The sequence below is a fragment of the Saccoglossus kowalevskii genome, chromosome 16 (genome assembly GCF_978046115.1).
Source record: "Saccoglossus kowalevskii chromosome 16, keSacKowa6.1, whole genome shotgun sequence".
NCBI lineage: Eukaryota > Metazoa > Hemichordata > Enteropneusta > Harrimaniidae > Saccoglossus > Saccoglossus kowalevskii.
Window position 1 is genome coordinate 11,747,737 of NC_140656.1, and position 22,885 is coordinate 11,770,621.

The 22,885-nt window shown below is 37.0% G+C and overlaps 1 protein-coding gene across 4 annotated transcripts; it reads right to left on the minus strand.

Annotated features, from left to right (window-relative positions):
* Nucleotides 1–9,796: 9,796 nt before the first annotated feature.
* LOC100367107 (nicotinate-nucleotide pyrophosphorylase [carboxylating]-like) lies at nt 9,797–22,837 on the minus strand. Of its 4 annotated transcripts, none has more exons than XM_085491031.1 (4): nt 22,713–22,837; nt 18,210–18,795; nt 13,445–13,576; nt 9,797–10,912 (listed from the first exon to the last, which is right to left on the minus strand). In XM_085491031.1, exons 2-4 carry the CDS (start codon nt 18,771–18,773, stop codon nt 10,679–10,681), a joined length of 930 nt encoding a protein of 309 aa, XP_085347157.1. In that variant the 5' UTR covers nt 18,774–18,795; nt 22,713–22,837; the 3' UTR covers nt 9,797–10,678. The 4 variants fall into 4 exon arrangements, with proteins under 4 accessions (XP_085347157.1, XP_006813518.1, XP_085347158.1 ...); XM_006813455.3 differs by having other exon boundaries at nt 18,210–18,791; nt 22,713–22,729; XM_085491032.1 differs by lacking the exon at nt 22,713–22,837 and adding an exon at nt 19,488–19,633 and having other exon boundaries at nt 18,210–18,791.
* Between the last annotated feature and the right edge of the window lie 48 nt (nt 22,838–22,885).

Below are 22,885 nucleotides of genomic sequence, written 5' to 3' on the forward strand. Positions count from 1 at the left end.
CATCATCTAATGTGTTGAAAAGTACCATATCGATAATCATGGATTCTCAAACCGACCGCTGAGGTGAAACGAAACGCATTCGTTCCGTTCACGAATTTGACTTCTCTTACTACCTTCTATGACCGCACAGGCAACAAAGGATCGACTAGAACACTGGGTCGTACTACTTTTTGTTATCGTGCAGGAAATGTTTAGTTTCCAGTCACATATTCGCCGTGTTGTTATCATTGCCAAGGACGTTTCTGTTTTGGCTAGTATGTGCATGGAGGTACCTCCATGGTCTGTGCAACAACGAAAGAAAACTAACGCCGACGTTATTACAATCATGCAGGAGTGTGTTACAACGGAGAGGATGAAAAGGGTTACAAATCAGATATTAGTAAAAAAATAACTGCATGAAAAGTAATGAAATATAAAGCAATGATATTAAAAAAATATTGACACAACAAATAACCAAAAAAAAATAATGATAAAAATTTGTATACAAAGAATGTGTTACTGACTTAGTTTATGCTGTGCTGCTGTCTTATATCATGCAAGGTACCTTCCATGCTTATTTTAAAACAGTTTTTTAAATATTGTGCTAAAGGAATTGACATTTTCTCATCACTTAGTAATGATATGAATTTATTTTCATTACCAAGTTTGGAAAAATTTGGTATACATTTGGTATAACAAGTTTTAATCCTATTTCATTGCAATGAGGACAATTTAAGACAAAATGTTGTTCATCTTCAACATGGTCATTGTCGAACATATTGCAGATTCTGTCTGTCTATCCATGCCGGCCTGTTTCAATTTTCAGACAGTGGTTGCCAAGTTAATTTTTGTTAAGGATTTACTAAGTTCACCGTTTTTCATATTTGGTAAGTAGTTTTTTTGTTGTATTTTGGTTTTAAATAGTTTGTAGGTTCTTAGTTTATTTTTAGAATTAGATTTTTTACTGTTGTCATTACTTTATTTCATTTTTCCACCCTTCTTTTAATTTCTCATCAGTTTTTAATTTTGATAATAAGATAATATTTGTTTCATTCAAGAATAGTTTATATTTTTTAATATTGAATCAAATTTTTTAAACCATTTACTTTTAACAATTTTATTGAAATAGCATGCTTCCCGAAGTAGAGTATTTGTGGAATTTGCAATACGATTGGCATATTTTATCATTGTTTCTTAATAAAAGAATCAAGAGGTAATTTTCCTAATTCACTATATATTGCCACGCAACTTTGGACTTCGCCTGGGACGTTCATATCCACCCGGGCAATGAAAACTAGAGCTGTTAAACTGCTTGGTCAAAGTCGGGATTTTCTTCGCGACTACAGGTTACTGTTTCTATTTGGTGACACTAACAGGAGTATAGTCAAACCTCAAACAAGTCAAATAAAATGTTCAAGAGTTTCATCTTTTTCACAACATGGACAAATTATGTCATCTTCACCTTTATTTTCCCCCATTTTCTTTTTTCATATGTTAACCCAAGAGTACATGATCTTGCTCTGAATTTTAGCTGTGCTCCTTTAAAGTTAAAGATATTTCTCACTTTTCAAGCTAGTTTTGAAATTTCTATAATAAATTAAGGCTTGATTTTAACTTCATATCTTCTCTCCACTTGGATTCATCATGGTTCAGAAGTTGTTAGTTTTTTATCAGTTAAGTTTGTAAACTGTTTTTTGTTTATTTTGACATATTTCATTATATCATCTGTATATTTTAGCCAGTTCCAAAATATGTAACCTTTATGCTCATTTACATTAGTAAAAATAACTTTTGTCCACCTGGATTCATTCATTTCATTTAGTCTCCTATAATATGTTAACTCCATTATATCTAATCTACTTTTCACTGTATTCAACCCAAGACCACCAACAGCTTCATTTGCAGTGTTTTGCTGACTTTTCAGTATAAATTTTCCAACTGTTGGTTGCAGATTTTCCAAACTCTCCATATCAGATAAACTGGGCGTTACTATTTCACCAGCATATTCTAATGAAGGGCGTATTACATTATTCCATAACCCATAATCTACTCTATTAATGTTTCCATGATTTCAAAGGGTTGCTTTCATTACTGGGAATGGTTTGTTGAATTTTTCACTTAGTTTCACATAGTGAGTATGGTCAGACAGGTTTCTGGTAAACCAGTAGCCTTAATATTTGTATTCGTTAGATTCTTCAATTTTTAATTTAAGGATGATTCTAAGAAATATACTGTCGATAAACATGAATAATATGGAATTTGACTGACTTTCACAGCAATCAAATCAAATCAGAACAAAATAGGAACTGTGAAACTGCTTTGCTAGAAGAAGTCGCTAGTTATGAAGACCTCAAAGACAGCACAATTATGATGACTGAGGCGTAGCACATGGGTGGCGAAAAACTCTCATGACACTGACATGATTGCTATTGGCAATAAAACACACGAAGACATCCGGTTTCGCAGCGCCATGAAATGAATGGCACGCTAAAAATCAGCAATGGAGGGAACGTAAAAATCAACGCCCATAACAGGAATGTCTATAAGCACCAAGCACCTGAGTGAAGACAATTAGAACAATACAAGCTACAACGTACAGTTACTAATAAAAAAGCTGTGATGGCATGCTAGTAAAACCACTGTCATGTGTCATGATCATCTGTGTTATAGTTCCTCCTCACTTCAGTTATTGCATTTGGAGAGGTATTATTCTCCAACAAGCTGGCGGCATTTGTTATTGCTTCACAACAATGTTGATGAAACGGCCATCATTTAGAAATTCCCGCTAACTTTTACAAAGCTTGCATTGCTATCTTGAGCGATGCTTTACGAAATGCAGTTCTGAAACCATGGATTGAACACTGCATCTAAATCGGTGTCAGCTAATGTAGGTCAGGTTAACGAATGTCAGATCATGAATATTCATAACTTCATCATTATGCAACCTTAAGAGTAATTAATAATAGGGCTTTTTCCATTTGGAAAAGGTATCATAGCACTGAAATTCCTGCATGGCTGTTGTCAGGACTCAATGAAGGATTCTCTCAAAAGGCAAATTTATAGAAGATTTAGAGTGGCAGATTTTAAATCAGATGAAGTATCTTGTATGTAGTCTTTTTTTGGGATATGAAGTCCTCCCTGCAGCCTAGACAGACTTTATATCTCTGAAGAGCATGTACAGCTTCACCCTCCAATTAGTAGACTTCAGTCTTTTATTGGACAGGGACTATGATAAATTATCTGCGTTTCGTAGATTAGCAGGCTTGAAATGAGTTGCGTATATTGCAAGACATTGCTCAATTGTGGGACCCCTCTAGGGAATAAATTACTACGTTGATAACGCCACCATACGGTCAAAATGGGAAAGCCATTTGGACGCAATTTTTTTCTGCGCCAAATGTGGCCCGATTTAATTGAAATTTTGCGCCAAATTTTGAAATATTGCGCAAATGGCGCAGCCTGGTGAGAACACTGGAGATGCACGTCACGGATCACAAACTTCTGAATTCCGGATTGGTCCCTGTTTCAGGTGCGGAGATTTCGGACACTTGCAGAACAGATTCTTGCGACTTGCCGACAAAAAGTCTACTGTCCGAATCCAGGGAGGCCACTCATCCTAATTTGGCGATACTTGGCTTGGGCAATATTGTTTTTTCTCATCCCAATGTTCCGGCTTCGCCGAGCGTTTATAACATAGAGTTAAATGCTTGCAATTCTGAGCAAATATTGTCACGGTCTGTGGTCGGGCGGCTAAAGAGCTCATTGTCTTTCTGGCAAAATTCTTTGTCCTGCCCAGTTTTTGTATGTTCATTAATTGCATTTGGTTACCGTTTACCTTTCTCAAATTATCCCCCGCAGTTTGTGGGTAAAAATAATTAGTCCAGCAGGAAGCACCCCCAATTCACTCGTCAAGCAATCAATCAATAAATTACTTGCCAATGGCTGTGTTTCACACCAGTTTTCTCGACCTTATTGCGTAAACCCTTTGAGAGTGGCAGAGGGGAAAAGCTCAGATTTATAGTTCTCGATCTCAGACATGTGAACCTTTACTTAGCAAAGCCTTCATTTAGATATGAAGACCTAAAAACTTTAGCTCAGATGTTCTCCGACAACTTTTATTTTTTTGTTTGGGATCTTGAACATCACCATGTTGATATTTGGCATGAACATCGCAAGTTTTGGGGTTTTTGTTGGAATTTTGACGGCGAGATCAGGTATTTTACATTCAATGTGTTGCCGTTCGGCTTGAGCACTGCCTATTATTGTTTTACTAAGCTTCTGAGGCCGTTGGTTAAGAGATGGCGTAGTATGTCACACGCGTCAATAGTGTATTTAGACGACGGTATTTCTGGTCATGATTGTCTGACATCTGCTAGAGCAGCTAGTATTGTTCAACGAACTGATTTGCATAAATCTGGTCTTAAAGTTAACGAGCAGAAAAGTCGCTGGGAGCCCGCTCAAATCTATGAATGGTTGGGGTTTGTCATTAACACCTTGCGGATGGAATTTCCCTCCCACAGTGTAAAGTTGACAAATTTAATTTCGACCGTAATTACTGTGAACAGATGCTCGGTTTGCGAGCTTGCTCGCATTGCCGGTTTTTTGATATCTTTGTCCATCGCTGTTGGTTCGATTACTCGTCTATTCACGCGGCAAATGTATTTTACTATTGAGAATCGATCGTCGTGGTCGCAGATCGTAAATATATCTGGACCTGTGCTTCAGGAACTTTTGTTTTGGTCGAGTACTGTGGATGCTCAAAACGATTTTCGTATCAAACCCAAATTCTCGGCAACTGCGGTTGTATTTTCAGATGCAAGCGACACTGGTTATGGTGGTCACTATATCTATAATTCAGAATTCTTTTATTCTAATGGGTTGTGGGATGAAACAGAACGCGTACAGAGCTCCACATTTCGCGAGTTAAAAGCTGTACTTTATGTATTAACTTCGTTTTTGTTGACTTTGAGGCATAGAAAAGTTAGGTGGTTTTCAAATAGCCAGAATGCTTGTAGAATAATTTCTGTCGGTAGTGCTAAGCCATCTCTTTAGGAGTTAGCCATTGAAATTTTTCAAATCTGTTGTCAGAATGATATTCAACTCCAGGCGACTTGACTACCGAGGTCCGAAAAAGAAAAAGCGGATATGCTGAGTAGAATTGTTGATACAGACGATTGGTCACTAAATTCCAAGATTTTCGGCATGTTGGACAAAATATGGGGCCCGCATAGCATTGACAGATTTGCGTCTTGTCACAACGCTCAGCTGCCACGTTTCAATTCAGCAGCTTGGAACCCCGGTACAGAGGCTGTTGATGCATTCTGTCAGAATTGGTCCACTGAAAATAATTGGGTATGTCCTCCCGTCAGTCTTGTAATTCCCGCAATTCGGCATCTTCAGAGTTGCAGAGGAAAGGTAACTTTAATATTGCCAGAATGGCCATCTGCCGCTGGCCGCTTTCTGATCGGTGTTGCGTCCGCAGCCTGGGCGGTTTGCTGACTTTGTTAAGTTTGTTCGCGTCCTTCCCCGTATCCCCGGTTTGCTAGTGAGAGGAAGGGGTCAAACATTCAATTTGGTTAAAACTAGCAAGACAACCAGTCTTGTTGGTTGTCCGAATTTCAATATGTTGGCTTTAAGACTCTCATTCGATCCAGACCCACATGATGCGCGGGAAGCGAGCAAACTTCAGTCCACAGGGGCTGGTTAAATTGGAACTGCCATATTATGTAATTGCATATAGTAATGTCGCTTGGTGTACGTTTATATTGTATGATTAATGTCGCAGTCCGATCTGTCGTGACTAAGGATTCTTGTCAATAAGTATTTAATATGAATAAATTTATGTCGCATCATTTTGTATGCTAGTTTACTTTCCTATAGGGTATGTAGCTTTTCTGCAATTTGCTCTTCGGCATGTCGGTATATATATTCGCCCTTCGGCATGTCGGTATACATATATATTATATATTCGCCTTTCGGCGCGTGTTGGTATAGATATTTGCCTTTCAGCGTGTCGATATAGATATTCGCCTTTCGGCGTGTGTCGGTATAGATATTCGCCTTTCGGCGCGTGTCGGTATAGATATTCGCCTTTCGGCGTGTCAGTATAAATATTCGCCTTTCGGCGTGTCAGTATAGATATTCGCCTTTCGGCATGTGTCGGTATAGATATTCGCCTTTCGGCATGTGTCGGTATAGATATTCGCCTTTCGGCATGTGTCGGTATAGATATTCGCCTTTCGGCGTGTGTCGGTATAGATATTCGCCTTTCGGCGTGTGTCGGTATAGATATTCGCCTTTCGGCGTGTGTCGGTATAGATATTCGCCTTTTGGCGTGTGTCGGTATATATTCGCCTTTCGGCATGTCTGTATATATTCGCCTTTCGGCATGTTGCTGGCGCTATGGAAGTGCGGCCATTTGCTGACGCTGTTCTTGTGTGACAGCAGTGTTCGATGTGAGTAGACAATTCGTTATTTCCAATTCGCGGTTAAATGTTGGTATATTATTGCGTTGTCGTGTCAATTTTGTTGTATAAATTGTGTAGTTTTAGATGTCTTTCAGATACAAGATTGGAAGGCTGAACTCGGCAACCCAGCACTGGATGACTTCTGTGACACTCTGCCCGATGTGATGTTGGTGTCTAGAGCCGGTAATACGTTAAGCAAGTACACCGGCAGTTGGCTCAGATGGAAACGATGGTGTCAGTCAAATCTGTTGGCGGGCGCTGCCTGTCCAGCAAAGCCGTTGCACATTGCTATATATCTTCGGAGTTTGTTGGACGACGCAAATACAGTTGCGCCCATGGATTCCGCATTGTATAGTATTAGATGGCGCACTCAATGGCTGGTATCGAATCCCCGATTGGTCATCCAATGGTTCGGGCTACGATGGAGGGCTGCAGGCGCATTCTCGCTAAACCTAGAAAGGCCAAAGAGCCAGTCGACCCAAAAATTCTGGCCACACTGATGTCCCAAAAGAATCTATCTTCGTTATCAGACTTACGATTGCTATGCTTGTGCCTTATTTCGTATGCTGGATTTATGCGTATTGGCGAGCTCTTGAGCGTTAAAATAAACGACGTTTCATTCTCAGATTCTCATATGGAGATTAAATTGCATAAGCGAAAGAACGACCAATTTCAAAAGGGAAGTTCTATAATTATTGCAAGGTCTCCCAAAAATACTTGTCCCGTACGTGTTACTGAAATGTTCATATCTAAATTGGGGGTTAACGTTAATTCCGAAAGTTTCTTAATTTGAAGACTGGTACATACTAAGCAGGGGCTCAAGCCTCACAATCATTTAGGGATTTCATATTCTACTGCTAGAGATTTAATGATGAAAGGTATCAAACCACTGGTTAACGATATTTCCCAATTCGGTACTCACAGTTTTCGTGCGGGTGGCGCAACGGCGGCAGCTAATAGTAACGTTAAAGAAAGGTGCATTGCCAGACACGGAGGGTGGAAGAGCACGAGTTCAAAAGACAGATATATTTGTGATTCGCTTAAAAGTAAACTAGAAGTATCAAAGTCCCTTGGGGTCTAACATACACGTTTGTAAAACCATAACTAAATGTTTGCTCTCCTGGGTACTGCAACCACCGCATACCACATTTCATGCTTGTTGTTTAATTTGTACGAATAATTGGAGTTAAGTATAGATTGATAAATTATCTGCGTTTCGTAGATTAACAGATAATTACTATCTATTCGTATGTAAATTATTCAGGTGCCATTGCACCTGTTCTGACTGGTTATTGGCTAAATAACCAGGTGCTCATGGGTATATACAGTAAAACCTGTCAAAACCGACCATGACTGGGACTGGGATCTATGGTCGGTTTTCAGAGGGAGTCGGTTTATTCAGGGTGGGCGTGACTTTGATTGAAACAACAATTACACGTGCTGTAAACACGGGACAAATGAAAGACATCAGAGTTTGCCTCCGGTGATTCTACATGTATTTACAATGTGCATTTATTGTATTCTACATGTATTTACAATGTGCATTTATTGTATTGTTTCAATAAAATAATTTACCAAACAAGACAAAAATATTATGGTATGTACATGACATCAATTAACATTAAAATAACTATTCGAACAGACCGGGTAAGTATTGCGTATCGTAACTGAAGGCGTCCATTTTGGATGACATCACAACGTATGTTCACGTGAGCTACATGTAATTATCATAATTTATGCAGACAGTCGATTTTGCTGTTAAGTCAATCACAGTCCCTCAACAGGGACTGTGAGTCAATGAATCAAATTACGATGTAAAAAATCATCAAGTTTTGACTACTTTAAAGAACACCTTTTTTTTCAACGATTTTGTTTTCCGTTCGAATTATGAAATTTTGGATAGCTGTCAAGTAACTGGAGTCTTTGTTCTGTAATCTTGTCAACATGTCTAGCACATCGCCATGCGTCAAGTCACTGTCGTTGTGGGGTCAATAATTTGACTGTCGTTGCAATTTATGTCATTGTTGTCTATAGATTCATGGTTTTCTTTGTCTGCAATAAAATTCTCAACAATCTGTTGCTCCCACTCGCCGTCATACATTGCTTCAGTCGGTATACGTTCATCAAAGTGGAGGTATTCTACAACGCTACACTGTGTTTGCGGGTCTGCAACTTGCTAAATAAGGTTTCCGAATTCTTTGTTGTCGTCTGCTTCTTCGTCATCATAAATTTCAATCTTGAAGCCTCCTTTACGGAAACATTCGAAAGCACAAAATTGTCGATCAGAATCGTTATGGAAAGAAGAAAACTCAATGTCTTTTGAGCGTTGAAGAAGTGATAATGCAGTGTGCTTCACCGCAATTGAAGGTGATGACCCCGATCATTTGTTTATATCCGGGGTCATTATACTGTCCAGACACCACGCGATGCGTGGGCGTGTGGTGTGAAAAATGTAATCAGTTGCCATTGTTTTACACGGGACGTTACTTGTAGTGTGAGATTTGGTATTGTTTCTGTGACGTTCGCGGAATTTGGACACAATGCACACTTTTTAGGTCGGGCAGACCGAATTACTAGACAGCGGATGTGGTGCAAATGGTCGGATGGTCGATGTATTCAGTGTGAATATTGGACTTGGGACCGATCAATGCGGTCGGTGTTCGGAGTAAACAGTGGTCGGATTTCACAGGTTGTTTTAACATAGGCGTCTATGGAGAAATTTTGGGGCTACATAAATCGGTCGGTTCTGACAGTAGGTCGGTTTATCCAGGGGTCGGTTTTGACAGGTTTTACTGTAGTAAGAAGAGTGTTCTATTGTATTCAGTCTCGGTTGCAAACAACTCACGATGTATTTTTCTTATTTATATGTTCAATTTTAATATGGATGACGCCCGACATCCACCCCTAAATACATCTGACATTGTGTCAGGTACAGGTTTCCAGATGTTTTTTCCCCTTAACAGGTTTTTTATATCTGGTTTTCCTGGGCGGTCAATGTATTCGCGATGGGGATTTATCATCAATTATTCCGTGAATATTTACATATGTAAGGAGGGATACTTGTAATAAACGCGTGTGGGTACTGCAACCACCGCATACCGCATTTCATGCTTGTTGTTTAATTTGTACGAATAATTGGAGTTAAGTATAGATTGTTATTTTTCACCCTGTAAACCTTTTACTGGGTTTCGACTGTTTTGCATTCATCAATAAATGTAGATGATATATTTTGGATTGCTGGTCTTTTGTTAGAATCACAACCTGTATATATGAAGATGATAATCTGAAGAAAACTTGATGGCGACCTACGGGTTTATTTACCTTCAATGGAACACAAATAATCAAAGGTATTAAGTAATTAGAGGTTTTATTATGCACAACATAGTCCATCAAAAGAAATAGACAATTTATAAACCCAGATGCTCCTTCAGTAATAATTGTATACGAGAGTAGTACATACATACGTACTGAATGGCAGTGATGCTAAACCCTGTTATACTGTTGTTTTTTTTTTATTGAATATAGATTTGCTAATTATTATGTTATTGATATTTGGTTTTGACACTATTTTTTGCATTGTTATTAATTATGCATTTCTATATTGACTGATCATTGAATATTACTATAGAGTGATATTTTAGAGCAATTGATTGATCTCACCATTGAAGTACCATAGTTCCAACAGATGTGTTTGGCTTTTTGGCTCTCATGTGCTGACACAAGGTAGGCTAATGTCCTAATATTTAGATGAAGAATGGATGAATGGATGTGTCAAATATTGTTCAAGAATTACTCCAGACCTTATTAGATTTTGATAAAAATCTATGCATAATAATTAGCTAATTTGCATACTAATTGCAACTTCCAGCATGTTTTATTGATAACTGTTGGCTTTGAATTTGAATTATCATACTGTAAATAAAACTGCATATTTTAATTAGCTAATTTGCATATTAATTAACTAAATCATTTTGCAGTTGATCAAGGGACAGAAATGCTAAATGATTGTATGTTGGTTGTTCAGCAAACATCAAATTGGGGCACTTTCTATCATTTCTAGTTTTCAAAAGCCAAAACTCACCAGCCGGCATGTATTGTATATTAATATACCCCAGTAGTCTATACATAATTTCCCTCATTCACTTTATAAATGGCAGTGTTATCTTTTTCATATTGTTTAAACCCTGTTTTACATATCACAGAAACCATTTTTTTTTTCAGACTGCTAAATATTATGTTGACTTGTTTGGATTTGAAACTGTTGGATTATGTGGATTACGTCCTTCCTTCTGGATCTTGAATGAGAAATCTACAGTGTTATAACCCTGTGTTGATTTACCAATTGATAACACATCAATATTAGTACCCATGTACTGTGTTATGTTTTCTTCATTGATACCTCCACTTGCCTCAATTATCAGGTATGGAAATTTGTCCTTCAGTTGCTTGGCTGCCACATGAACTGCCTGTCAAGATATAAATGAAAGCTTGTAAAATACACTGTCATTCAAAAACTGTAAAATACTTTATTTTAGGTATAATTAATTTTTGCTCAAAAGGCTTTTCGGGTGCTTTGTATATTTATTTTCACTGATTTTAACGAGCGAATGTAAAATATAGAACAAAATGTATATTCGCTGAATTTTATTTTCATCGAATCATTCCTTCAGCGAAAATAAATTCCAAGTGAAAACAAGTCATTGAAAATGACACAGTCCCCGTTAAGTTCTCTTTGTGCTCGTCATATTAAAGCGGAGGGGTTGTCGCGAGCGTGTCCTTGAAACTTGAGTCCCAAGTGACGTATACGACAGATTGTTTATTTACATCAAAACACGTGTTTCGTGTCATAGTAATATGGCCAAAATAAAAACAGCCGTTATTCAGCCATCTTTGATCTGATTATGAAACACACTGATATGTATGATGTATGTGCCAAATACGAATGAAAATGGTACATAAATTGTGGAAATATAGTAGTAAGGCCAAAAAGTCAGATGGCTGTCAATCGGCCATCCTTGACCAGATTTTGAAACAAATTGTCATGGATATGCATCCTAACATGTATAAAGTACATGTATGTGCCAAATTTGAATGAAAACTGACAGAGCACGTCCAAGATACCGCATAAAAAAACAAAAACAAGATGCCTGCCAGTCGACCATCTTTGATCCATCATGGACATGTATCCTAACATGTATAATCTATGTACCAAGTTTGAATGACAACTGACAAAGCATGTCCAAAATACAACATTTTCAAAAAACAAGATGGCTGCCAGTCGGCCATTTTGAATCGAATCGGTAAACCACTGCATGTGCATATGTCCCACATAAGGTACTAGGCACATGCAAAGAATGAACCGAATCAGTCCACAGGATTCTGAAATATGACGTTGGATAGACTGACGCACGGACAGACGGACACACGGACGGTCGGACGGACAGACTCAGGAACTCACGGACGGTCGGGGACATGTATCCTAACATGTATGATCTATGTACTAAATTTGAATGAAAACTGACAAAGCATGTCCAAAATACGACATTTTCAAAAAACAAGATGGCTGCCAGTCGGCCATCTTTGATCCAATTGTGAAATAAATCATCATGGACATGTATCCTAACATGTATAATCTATGTACCAAGTTTGAATGAAAACTGACAAAGCATGTCCAAAATACAACATTTTCAAAAAACAAGATGGCTGCCAGTCGGCCATTTTGAATCGAATCGCTAAACCACTGCATGTGCATATGTCCCACATAAAGTACTAGGCACATGCAAAGAATGAACGGAATCGGTCCAAGGGACTCTGAGATATGACCCCGGACGGACGCACGGACGGACGGACGGACGGAGACCGAATTATAAGTCCCCGTTTTTGGACTTCGTCCGAACGGGCACTAATAAGGTTTTTTACAGTGGATCACTGTAAGACTGCATGGAATGCATGGAGTAAATTTCTGCTGTAAAAATCAAATGATCTGAATTTGAATTTCTTTTTTCATAGTTCAATGTCAAAATGAATATTGCATTGAGATACCCATACTTCATCATACTACTAACTTGTTTTACTTCAAACTGACCATCGTTAATTACGTATAGCACATTATTTAGCATGGAAATACCACAAAATATTTTAGCATTTTAGAAACCCAAGCAATATTTTGATGTCGTACACAACGCTATGACCTACGCGTGTTCTGTTTTTATGGTCTATGTAATGCATAACACAGAATCTCAGTGAACATAAAAAGGTTCATTACACTAGGATAACTTTTTGACGGCATACATGTATCATAGTAAAAGCAGGAAAAAATTAAATAAAGCTTTGAAAATGACGCGATTAAGAGTTTTTGTTTGCTTTATTCAGAAGTCTTTGAATGCCATATTGCCTGAAATTTTTAGTCCATATTTTGCATTTTGATTTATGCTTCCGTAATTTTGCATTGCCTAGACCATTATCAAATTTTGCATTGCCTAGGTCGTTATCAAATTTTGCATTGCCTAGGCCGTTATCAAATTTTGCATTGCCTAGGCCGTTATCAAATTTTGCATTGCCTAGACCATTATCAAATTTTTGAGAAAAAAAAATTATGCAGGTTCATTTCATAAAATGCGACAAAGAGATGACTATAGTGTTCAAACAGCAGAATTTGTTGTTTTATCGAAAAACTATAATCAATTTATTATTTACACACTTTGGAAAAAAGATATTGATCCTTGAGTATTTAGCACTGTTAAATAAACCTTTTGTGTGTTTTTTTCCCCCAGCAAATTTCCTTTAACAGTCCACAGACACAATGTGGTGCATGAGGAATTAATTTTCAGCAATAGAGTACAAGAATATGATAACAATCCCAGCTTTGTTCACTGTATTACAATAATCTTCTGGTTTTATCAGAATTTTGGTCGAGTTCTGGTCAGTCGCTCTCAACATTTTTGTGTTGAAAACACTGAAAAAACAGAAAGGTTAAATAAACAAGGGTAATTAATTACCTGTGGAGTGAAATTATCCAACATAACGATGTCACATCCTGCAGTTGCAGCCTCTGTTGCCTCAGAAACACTCCGACATTCAACCTCAATTTTGGTTGAGAAACCACCAACTTTCTTTGCATCTTTCACTGCCTAGACAGATAAAATGTAAACAACATTTCAACCTTCACAATTTTTAACACAATTGTGCTGAAGCTTTTTTTAACCTATTTGTCTTTTGGCGAGTCATGGAGGCTTTCAGCAGAACATATGTTACAATGTAATATAGTGAATGTGTTTAGGTCAAGGAAAAAAGACTATTACATTAACAAGCTAACAAAATATTGATTGGGCATGTACTGTAAAACACGTCTTTTTTGCGAATTTAGAGAGAGAACTAATTTGCTAATTTAAGATGTTTCTAATGACTTCATTATAAATTCAAAATGGTGGCCAAACAATGTCGTTTTCCAGACACACTCTTTGTAAACAACACAGATAACGTAATAATCTGGAGTGCTGCCTTATTACACTTGACAGTTTTTGATTGTTTTTATGAGGTGATAACTGCGCATATGTTTTGGCGTGCGACAGACAGGTATTGTGGAAACAGGAAATCAACAATGACAAGAAAGATTCGCTAAATCAACATTTCGCTATTACGTCATTTTACCACAAATAGCTAAAATAGTATGTCACTTTTTCAACATGTTTTACATTGTTGTTTTTTTAAATTTTATTTTTTATCATATATAATAATGAGTTCCAATGAGAAAACAGTGGTGATGTGTCCGGTCATGTGATGTGTCCGGTCATGTGATGTCACCTTTACTTATGTAACAGCATGCAAATAAATGCATATTTTCACTATTAAAAACTTATAAATAAAAAACAGCTTGTGTTTCCTTTTGAATCTTTAAAGAAATTAATTATTTTCTCCATAGAAACACATGAGTGATGCAGTGCATGTTTGTATCAGTAATAAGATTATTTCGTTAACATATTTGCGAAGTTTCCTAGTCGTTTTTTTTATGATAAAAAATGTCTTTTAATTATCACACTTCATTGATACTATTACAAACATATATACTTTCAAATTCACACTCTTTTATGTGTCAATAAACTAAAATGGTGTATTTTAAACAATATTTGAGTCCATTCATGTCAATAAATTTTCCATATCAGTTTCCAGTCAACTTTGTCTAATGAATCATAAGTATATGAATAAACATCGTTCATTAGGACAGAAAATGCAGCTCATTCTCTGTTAATACATGTTACTTTCATTTATTTCTATCTGATGGAAACATAATTAAATTGAAACATGTTGTACTTTGAATCACCTCCCATGTGATATTGATGTAAAGAGAATTTTAAGCATTTTGGTGTTAATTCACAACTACAACACTGGGTGAGTGAGTGAGTGAGTGAAGTACAGACACAATTAATCCCTAATAATAGGATTTATTTCATACAAAATCCTCTCCACAAACAGAACTAAATCAGTTGTTTCAAAATTATTCTACCCAAAATGGCAACTAGACATTCTAATTATTTGTCATATTTTAGGTGTAAAACAGTAAATTTAATAGAAAACACTAAGGCACTTTGATTGATTGAATTAATTGAACAAAATTAGGACATTTTGAAAATATACCATCAAATTTCTGATATCTGGAGAGCATCTAAATAGCTTTTCAATATGTTTTGTCTTTTACACTGATGGAAAAACATCAACTGTTTGATTAATTGGCCCATAACAATGTTTAGTCTTTATACACTTATGAACACAGGACCAATTAAAACCACTGATAACTGTTTATCAAGTTAGTCGAGCTGCCTCTGTGGCACACATATGAACACGGTATTAGACAGGCAGCCATATTTTAGAGACAGGTACCGGTAGGGAATTTCATTTGACAGGTTAACCTTTTCATCACCACACTTTTGTCCCAAATTTTTCTGCACTTTTTTTCTTATATTAAAGGGGAACTAAATAGAGCCTATTTTGGTGTATGTATTCATCAAGTCCATGTTGTTTCGACTTTTACGTTAATGTTATTTACAAGCGTATCAACATACAAACATTATGGATGTGCAATTGATCGAGACAAGCATTTTGTTTTGTTTTTTGTCTAACTGTCAAATAAATGCTGTTTCCAGTATTGCACTGTGAAGCATGCAAATTATTCAAAGTATGGATGCTGGAGTATGCAATCTTGAGTTCGTAGGGTGGTGGTGAAAACATTTTCATCCATGTATTCACGGGGCTGCACTGGCAAATCATGGGACAATTGTCACAGGAACACCAAGCAGATTGTTCACAGACCTCCCGTGTAATTTGAAATAAAACTATTATCCGAACAAGGGGCATCGTCAACGATATACTCTCATCACTCACACTGGACTGAATTGAATCTTCACAGTATACCGTACTTCCCTGATCATAAGCCCGGAGGCATGAACACGTAAGGGAAAAGTAAGGGATGAGCTTATACTCGAGGACCAGCTCAGAAAAGATGATTTTGTTTTGGGGTTAAACACTGTAACCATCTTGCTAACAACGAAAAATTATCCAAAACAATTATTCGTTCACCACGCCAGGCTCAGGAAAATAATATTATTTACGAAAAAAAAAATGCGTCATTGATTTCCACAACACTTACAATGAAGAAACAAACATGCTCATAAAAAAACACACACATTTTATTACAATACGATTTACATACCGTCAGAATTTACGGTGAAATAATGGGTAGGATCTGTGAGGAAACAGTGGACGAAGGCATTTATCATTATCTTGAGTCGTTTTGGTATGTTTTCGATCGTACGCAAACTCAACGCAAAGCAATTTTCCACCATGAGGTTTTTCAGCACGATTTGACCTGGAACAACTTCCTTTGACATAACAGGTCATGTCTTTCATTAACCAATCAAAATGATGTGTCGTAATGATGAAATTTTCCGATTATTGACGATGATTTTTTAACGTAATGCGGAAGTGAATTACCGCAATGTTAAAATGCGATCTGTAGCACTGATTGCAACGAAAAAACGATGATTTTTTCCCTAAAAACTGGCGATTCGCAATTTCCGAAATATAAACGACGGTTAATAGTAACCATGGGTAAACTTAGCATGGAGGATGAATTTCACGGTCGCCAACATCATGTCACATCGTTCAAACCCTAGGCCTTTCATGATAGTCTCAAAGTAAACCATGCCCAATAACCAGATACACGACTTAACGATCACATTTTTGGCTTTTCGAAAGCTACGGTACTACTCGAAGAAATATGGATTACTCCAGTATTGCAACATCGGGGTTCATCCTGAGTAAATGACAGAATAGAAAGGATGTGAACCACGTTGTGTACGTTCGCCATGTACTCTTAAATTAATGCGAGTTTTCTCATAAAAAAAACACGAATCAAACTACCATGCCAATCACGATTATTATGAAATGAAACACACCTTTTACATGCATATTTTAAAGAATATCGTCGACGCCCAGTAAAAACACTCTGGGCTTATAATCGTGAATGCTCTCAACTCGATAAATACCTAAAAATAAAAATATAGGAATGGGCTTCATACTCGGGAGGGGCTTACGATCGGGGAAGTACAGTACTTTAACGCAATTGGGCTTCCACTCTCAGAATACTGTGGTTCAAACGCATAATGCTCTAACCCAAGTTTTAAAAAGCACATTGTGCATATAAAAGTTGAGTTTATACTAATAGTACACAATGCTTGACAGCATGAACGGCTATGTACAATGGCGTATACGAATGCGATCAGACACTAAAACGGTCATAGCTTTGAAAAGTACCCGGATGTTAAATATGTTCGTTCGTTGTTTATTCCCCTCCATGAATGGCCTCCATGGTGTTTAATTGCAAGCACTTCAAATGCCTATCCAAGCTACAGTTATAATTAAAACAAAATTAAACCACTGCAATATTATTTCGAATACAGTTTAGAATATACACAACTATAAATTAAGGCCGCATTTAGGTTCGCTTTAATCAATATTATACATGTATTATTATAAAAAAAATTGGCTATTTATTCCAATCTTTTGAAGGAAAGTGCAGACTATAAACGGGACTATTATGTGAATTTGTAATGAAAAGAGGGAACTGGTGGTAAAAAGGTTAAACTGCCCACTTTTGGTAGGCTCAACTGATAGGGATTAGACTAAGCCTGTAACCTGTCAACTAACACAGACTCCACATTTTAGATACAGGTAGGGAATTTTATTTGATAGGCTAAAACTGTCTACTTTTTAATGACAATTTACAAAATAGAAGTATAAAATGAATATAAATTTATAAATGTTTAATAAATCAGAAAAATTTAAATTAAAAAATGAACAATAAAAAAATGACTTAATTAAACTAACTAGACTAGAACATAAACAAACCCTACCCACCAAGTGACAATTGTCAGTCTGTTACTTTACAGGTTGTGATTGATAAGAACTGGCAATTCAAATTTATGAAATATTGATAATGATTCTATATATAAAATACATTCATGCCTTTATGAAATTCACTGTACAACAAAGGTATGAATGATTTTATAGAAACATTAATAAATAAATGCCCTTGTGTCTGTGGGACATTCTCAGTAATTATGAGTCAACACAGTTCGTCTGTTGGATGATCTAGAAACTAACAACTACGTTTATTTCAATTAAGACTTGTCCTAAAAATGAAAATTTAACAGATTGCGATTTTTAATGTGAGTTTTAGTGACTGTAATAATTAGGCTCAGTACATACCTGGCTTATATTTCCAGCAGTCCATATATGGTTATCTTTTAACATAATCATTGATGACAAATCGTATCGATGTGTTGACATTCCACCCACCAACAGAGAATATTTTTCAACAAGTCTGAAGCCAGGTGTAGTTTTCCTAGTTCCTGCAACTTCTCCATGCCATTCAGCATGTTTAGCTATAGTGTTCATTTGCCTGGCATAGCTGGCAATCCCACTTGCCCTAGTGATGCAGTTCAATGCTACCCGTTCACCAAGTAGAAGGTTCTTCACTTTTCCTGTAATAATTGCAATTTGGCAAACTGGTTCTAGTAATGACCCTTCTTCAACTAACCACTCAATGTTGCAGTCAAGTTCTTCAAATATGGCAGTGAAGAAAGGCACACCTGCCAAAACGCCAGGTGATTTGCATAGTAGTACAGCCGATTCTTGACGTTCTCCAACGACAAATCCGCTATAATCAAATGACGGGGTGTCTTCGTTGAGCCACTGCCTCACCAGGGTTTTCAGATTGGTTGGGTGGATAAGATGAGATATTTGTGGCTTATATCCCGTAACGCTCGACATCTTTTTATTACGTTGAACCTGGCTAGAAATATTATAGTATTAATATATGCAAAACGTGCGTATCTCCGCGCAGTGTGACGTACTACCGGACAGATCAAAAGTACATATAGTTTGACGTCGTATACTTCCGAACTGTTTTATATTCATACAAAGTCGTTCTAATATAGAGCTTAGAGAGATTGTGCGTTCAATATGTCACTCGAGCGTGTGGGCGATAACGATAACAACCCAGTGGGATACTCTGAATACTTTCAGTGTTCTCCACAAGGGGTTTTAGGTGGGCGGCCCGCCCATCAAGTTTTACGGTCGCCTAGTAACTCTCAACACCCGCCCACCAACGTACATCCAGCTGAAATTATTTGTAAAAAGCTTGCATTGTTTTTCCCAAGCCTAAACAAAAGAGTAGTTGCCCAACCCTTTATTTTGCTATTGTTTCAAGAGTCCAAACATAAACAATGACTACTGGAAGTCTGCAAGCAGTTATCAAATGTATTCATGGCAATGTGTCAATCGCCTGAATTCATCATCGCCCGACATTGTTGCCACTTATAGCTGTGGAATCATAGCCCTATGTTGCCGCCGCATTATTTACATGACTGACTCTGGCCGGCCCATATGGCTATGGGGCCTTGTGCGACTGAATACCGGTTAAAATCCACATGCCAAATTTGGTCGTCGCGAAAATCACATTTTAAGACCTTCGAAAGTACTCACTATGTTTATTTACTTCCAAACAATGACCAGAACCTATTTGCGCTGTGAAATGATGACGGTGGTCATAACAAATTGACTTTATTGACCGTACACCGAGTCGCAGAAAAATAACAAGACGAAAGACGCCATTTTGGACTACAGAGTTACGCGAGACCTATAATTTTGTACCACGTGACCGAAATCAGTAGATAAATTGCGTTTATGCAACTAGTTTCTATTATTAAACAAAAATCATACAATTATAAATACTGTATGTGATTGCTTTGTTGGAACAATTAGAATAACGGGAAGAGTGAGTTTTATTCTTCCACCACTGTATCACATGACCGCCAAACGAGATTACATTTATTCTGCGCTAGGGAGTGTGGGATGTCAATGGCTGGCGTTTTCTCGTAATTTGCTTGGTTTCCGCGGTAATTGTAAAATATCACAAATTATTGCTTATTTATAAACACAAATTGCAAACAAAAGTTTGTATGTTATTCATCCAGCTATCAATTCACAATAAAAGTATGTCACACCATCGTAATCGAAAGCAAAAGCGATTTAATTTACGTATGCCAGATTTCTGTTTTTTAAACGGTGATAGATCCCGTAGCTCTATGTTCGACGTACAACAACAAAATTAAAAAAAAGACGTCCAAATGAAATTGTTAGGGCGAAATTCGATTGTAGGTCGCACCAAAGAGCTACGGAACCGCAGCTATGCCACTTATTGCTCACGATACGCAACTACAGTGGTTTCAATTTACAGCTGTATTTTTAATAATCGTCTTCCAATCACGAAAGAAAGAATTAAATACGAACGAAATGTATATGCACAGAAAATAAATAAATATATTAGCATATTGCATGTAAACTCGAACAAAAATTAAAATTCTAGCCGTATTTACAACGTTCGCTCGATTTTTATCGTGAAAACAGCATGGAGAAGGCAAACTGGTGACCTTTTGGCCTACCCCATTCAACGACCGTCGGCCACCCACCGGTGTTGGCGCTGTAACGATTTACTATCTAAGTTGCATAGGGGAGCAGCGCATTCTGGGTGTTCGTGTACTGAATTCGGAAAGCGGTAATAAACATCAAACATGGCTGCCGGATTAGTTTACCGCGAGTATTTGTAATTGAATAATATTTTAGTTATCTTTTCCACGTACTTTTTTTCATTTATCCATTTTTTATGTCTAATTTTTCGAGAACATAGCAGATTCTTTTATTTTGCCGATTGCTAGCATTTTTCTTGAATCCCAAAACAACGTGTGAAAACGCAACGTATCGTGACCGTACATGCGTATTACGTAAAATGCATCTTGCCGTCCGTCGGCACGGGTGAGTACTGATGCCACAAATAAAAAATGTTATGAGTTTTATTTTGACAAATCGTCCGTTTTGGCGTCTGGAACAAATCACCTCGTATATTTTCTACATTATAACTCGTACTTGCTCTTGGTTACTCGAATTGCATTTCTTGAACGCAGAATAATTTGCGAACGTATAAATCACCGATTTCAAACTTTTTGCATTTCGTAAATATTAATAGTGACCAATCTGTTTGTATTTCAAAAAAATGTAACATGTTTCAATTAAATTAAAAAGAGAATAGTAAATAACTTAGTGTGTATTGCATTTCATGACATAAATGCTAGAAAGATTATGTAAATGACATGCAAATTAATATGTAAATTTATGCTAATTAGGCCGCCCACCAGCTATTTTGGATTGTGGAGAACACTGACTTTCTATTAAATTAAATAGTGTATGCAATTTTCGATTACTCTGCATTTGTCATAAGTTTTATCGCGACAGTGTCCATTCGTAAGCTGCATTGTGTACCTTTGAAAATTGTTGTCGATCCTATCATGTGATATAAGGGATTGATCAGTTACTACGGCCTAGGGGGGGGGGTCGGCAGATTTCATTTTGCCAGCTGTAAACCTCAGTTGACCCACCCCCTATCAAATAAAAAAAAGTGGGTGACCCCCCCACACACGCATTATATTTTAAAACTTAAAACATGCTGACCCCCCCTAAAAAAACAAAGAAACATTAACAGTTTTGGCTCTGACATGATTACAAAATGTATTATATGCGCATGGAAAATAACACGGTTTGCCATAATTTTGACATAATTTTTAGCGTTTGCATTTAATAGACCTTAGGAGGGGAGGGGAAGCATAAAGCCAAAAAATGACTACAGAAAAGGCTGCAGAAAGGAGAGAAATCTATTCTGCTAAAGATAGTAAATAAAAGCAAAGCTGTGGAGTACTTACTTGATAAACACCCTTATAAGATAGTAAAAGAGGATTTGAATCTAGGCGGTTTGAACTCTTTGAAAACTAAGTTGGATTTAAAATATCTTTCATATCTTATAGACCAGGAAAGCTTTACACCCGAAGCACAGTCTGTGCTTATGAAAACAAAGGAAACTTTGATTTTTGCTCAAATTTGTGTTGGATTTTGGTATTTTATAGAGCAAAATATGCATATTTAAAAGTTAAAAAAACAAAAACAAAAACTATTTTTTTATTTTTTCATCATTTATTTTAATTTATATATCAGCATTTTCACAAATTTAACTTTTTTGATTTGCTGAACAAAAACTGTCACTGCTCTTTGTACTAATTGCTGTGTTGTCTTTCCGTCTCCTGATAATCTGATATCAGCAGCACATGGACTTGGAATGTGTTTAAAACTTAACTGTATAATTGGGGTTTTTGCCGCATTGCATAATCTGTTAGTTATTTGGCAACTTTAACCTCAAAATATTTAGCCTATAACATTTTTTACATCAACAAATTTATAGGCAATATAGGTAATACCGGTAGTTATTATTAAGAACACATTTGTACGATTAACTTTTTTATCGTTTGTTCTGAAATAAAATTTAAAAAAATATATGCATGAGCGTGTGTGTGAATTCTGGAAAACATGTTATCAAAAACAGGGAGACCCCCCCCCCCTTATCCGCACAATCAAAAACAGGGTAACCCCCCCTACTGATCCACCGACCCCCCCTAGGCCGAAGTAACTGACCAATCCTTAAGCCGACGTCAATCAAATAAATGGCGGGAACGTTTTAAAGAACCCCTATGATAGACATACAACATGCCGGTACTTGCCGAAAAGTTTGCCGCCATGTTCACCGGACTGTGACAATGGGTTCCTAACAAACGACGAGCATCGCCTTCCTTTCCTGTCAAAAATTGCGATTTCGACCGTACTTACGCTGTGGACCCTGGCGGCGACTCCTGCAACGTTCACTTCCGGTTAGAAAGGTCGCAAGAAAGGAGTAAGTTATTAAAAATGCACAAATAACGAGCATCTTGAATTTAAAATGTAATGCTTTCAAATTCCTCAGTTGTATTATTCTAGTGTTTCTTAGAAGACAACAAAGTTTG

Excerpts from the sequence above, each read along its gene's own strand:
- LOC100367107 (XM_085491031.1), bottom strand. The coding sequence starts at position 18,773 with ATGTCGAGCGTTACGGGATATAAGCCACAAATATCTCATCTTATCCAC. Across the intron at positions 13,577-18,209 it reads CTGCTGGAAATATAAGCCAG|GCAGTGAAAGATGCAAAGAA; the intron begins GTATGTACTGAG and ends TTATCTGTCTAG. Across the intron at positions 10,913-13,444 it reads TGGATAATTTCACTCCACAG|GCAGTTCATGTGGCAGCCAA; the intron begins GTAATTAATTAC and ends ATATCTTGACAG.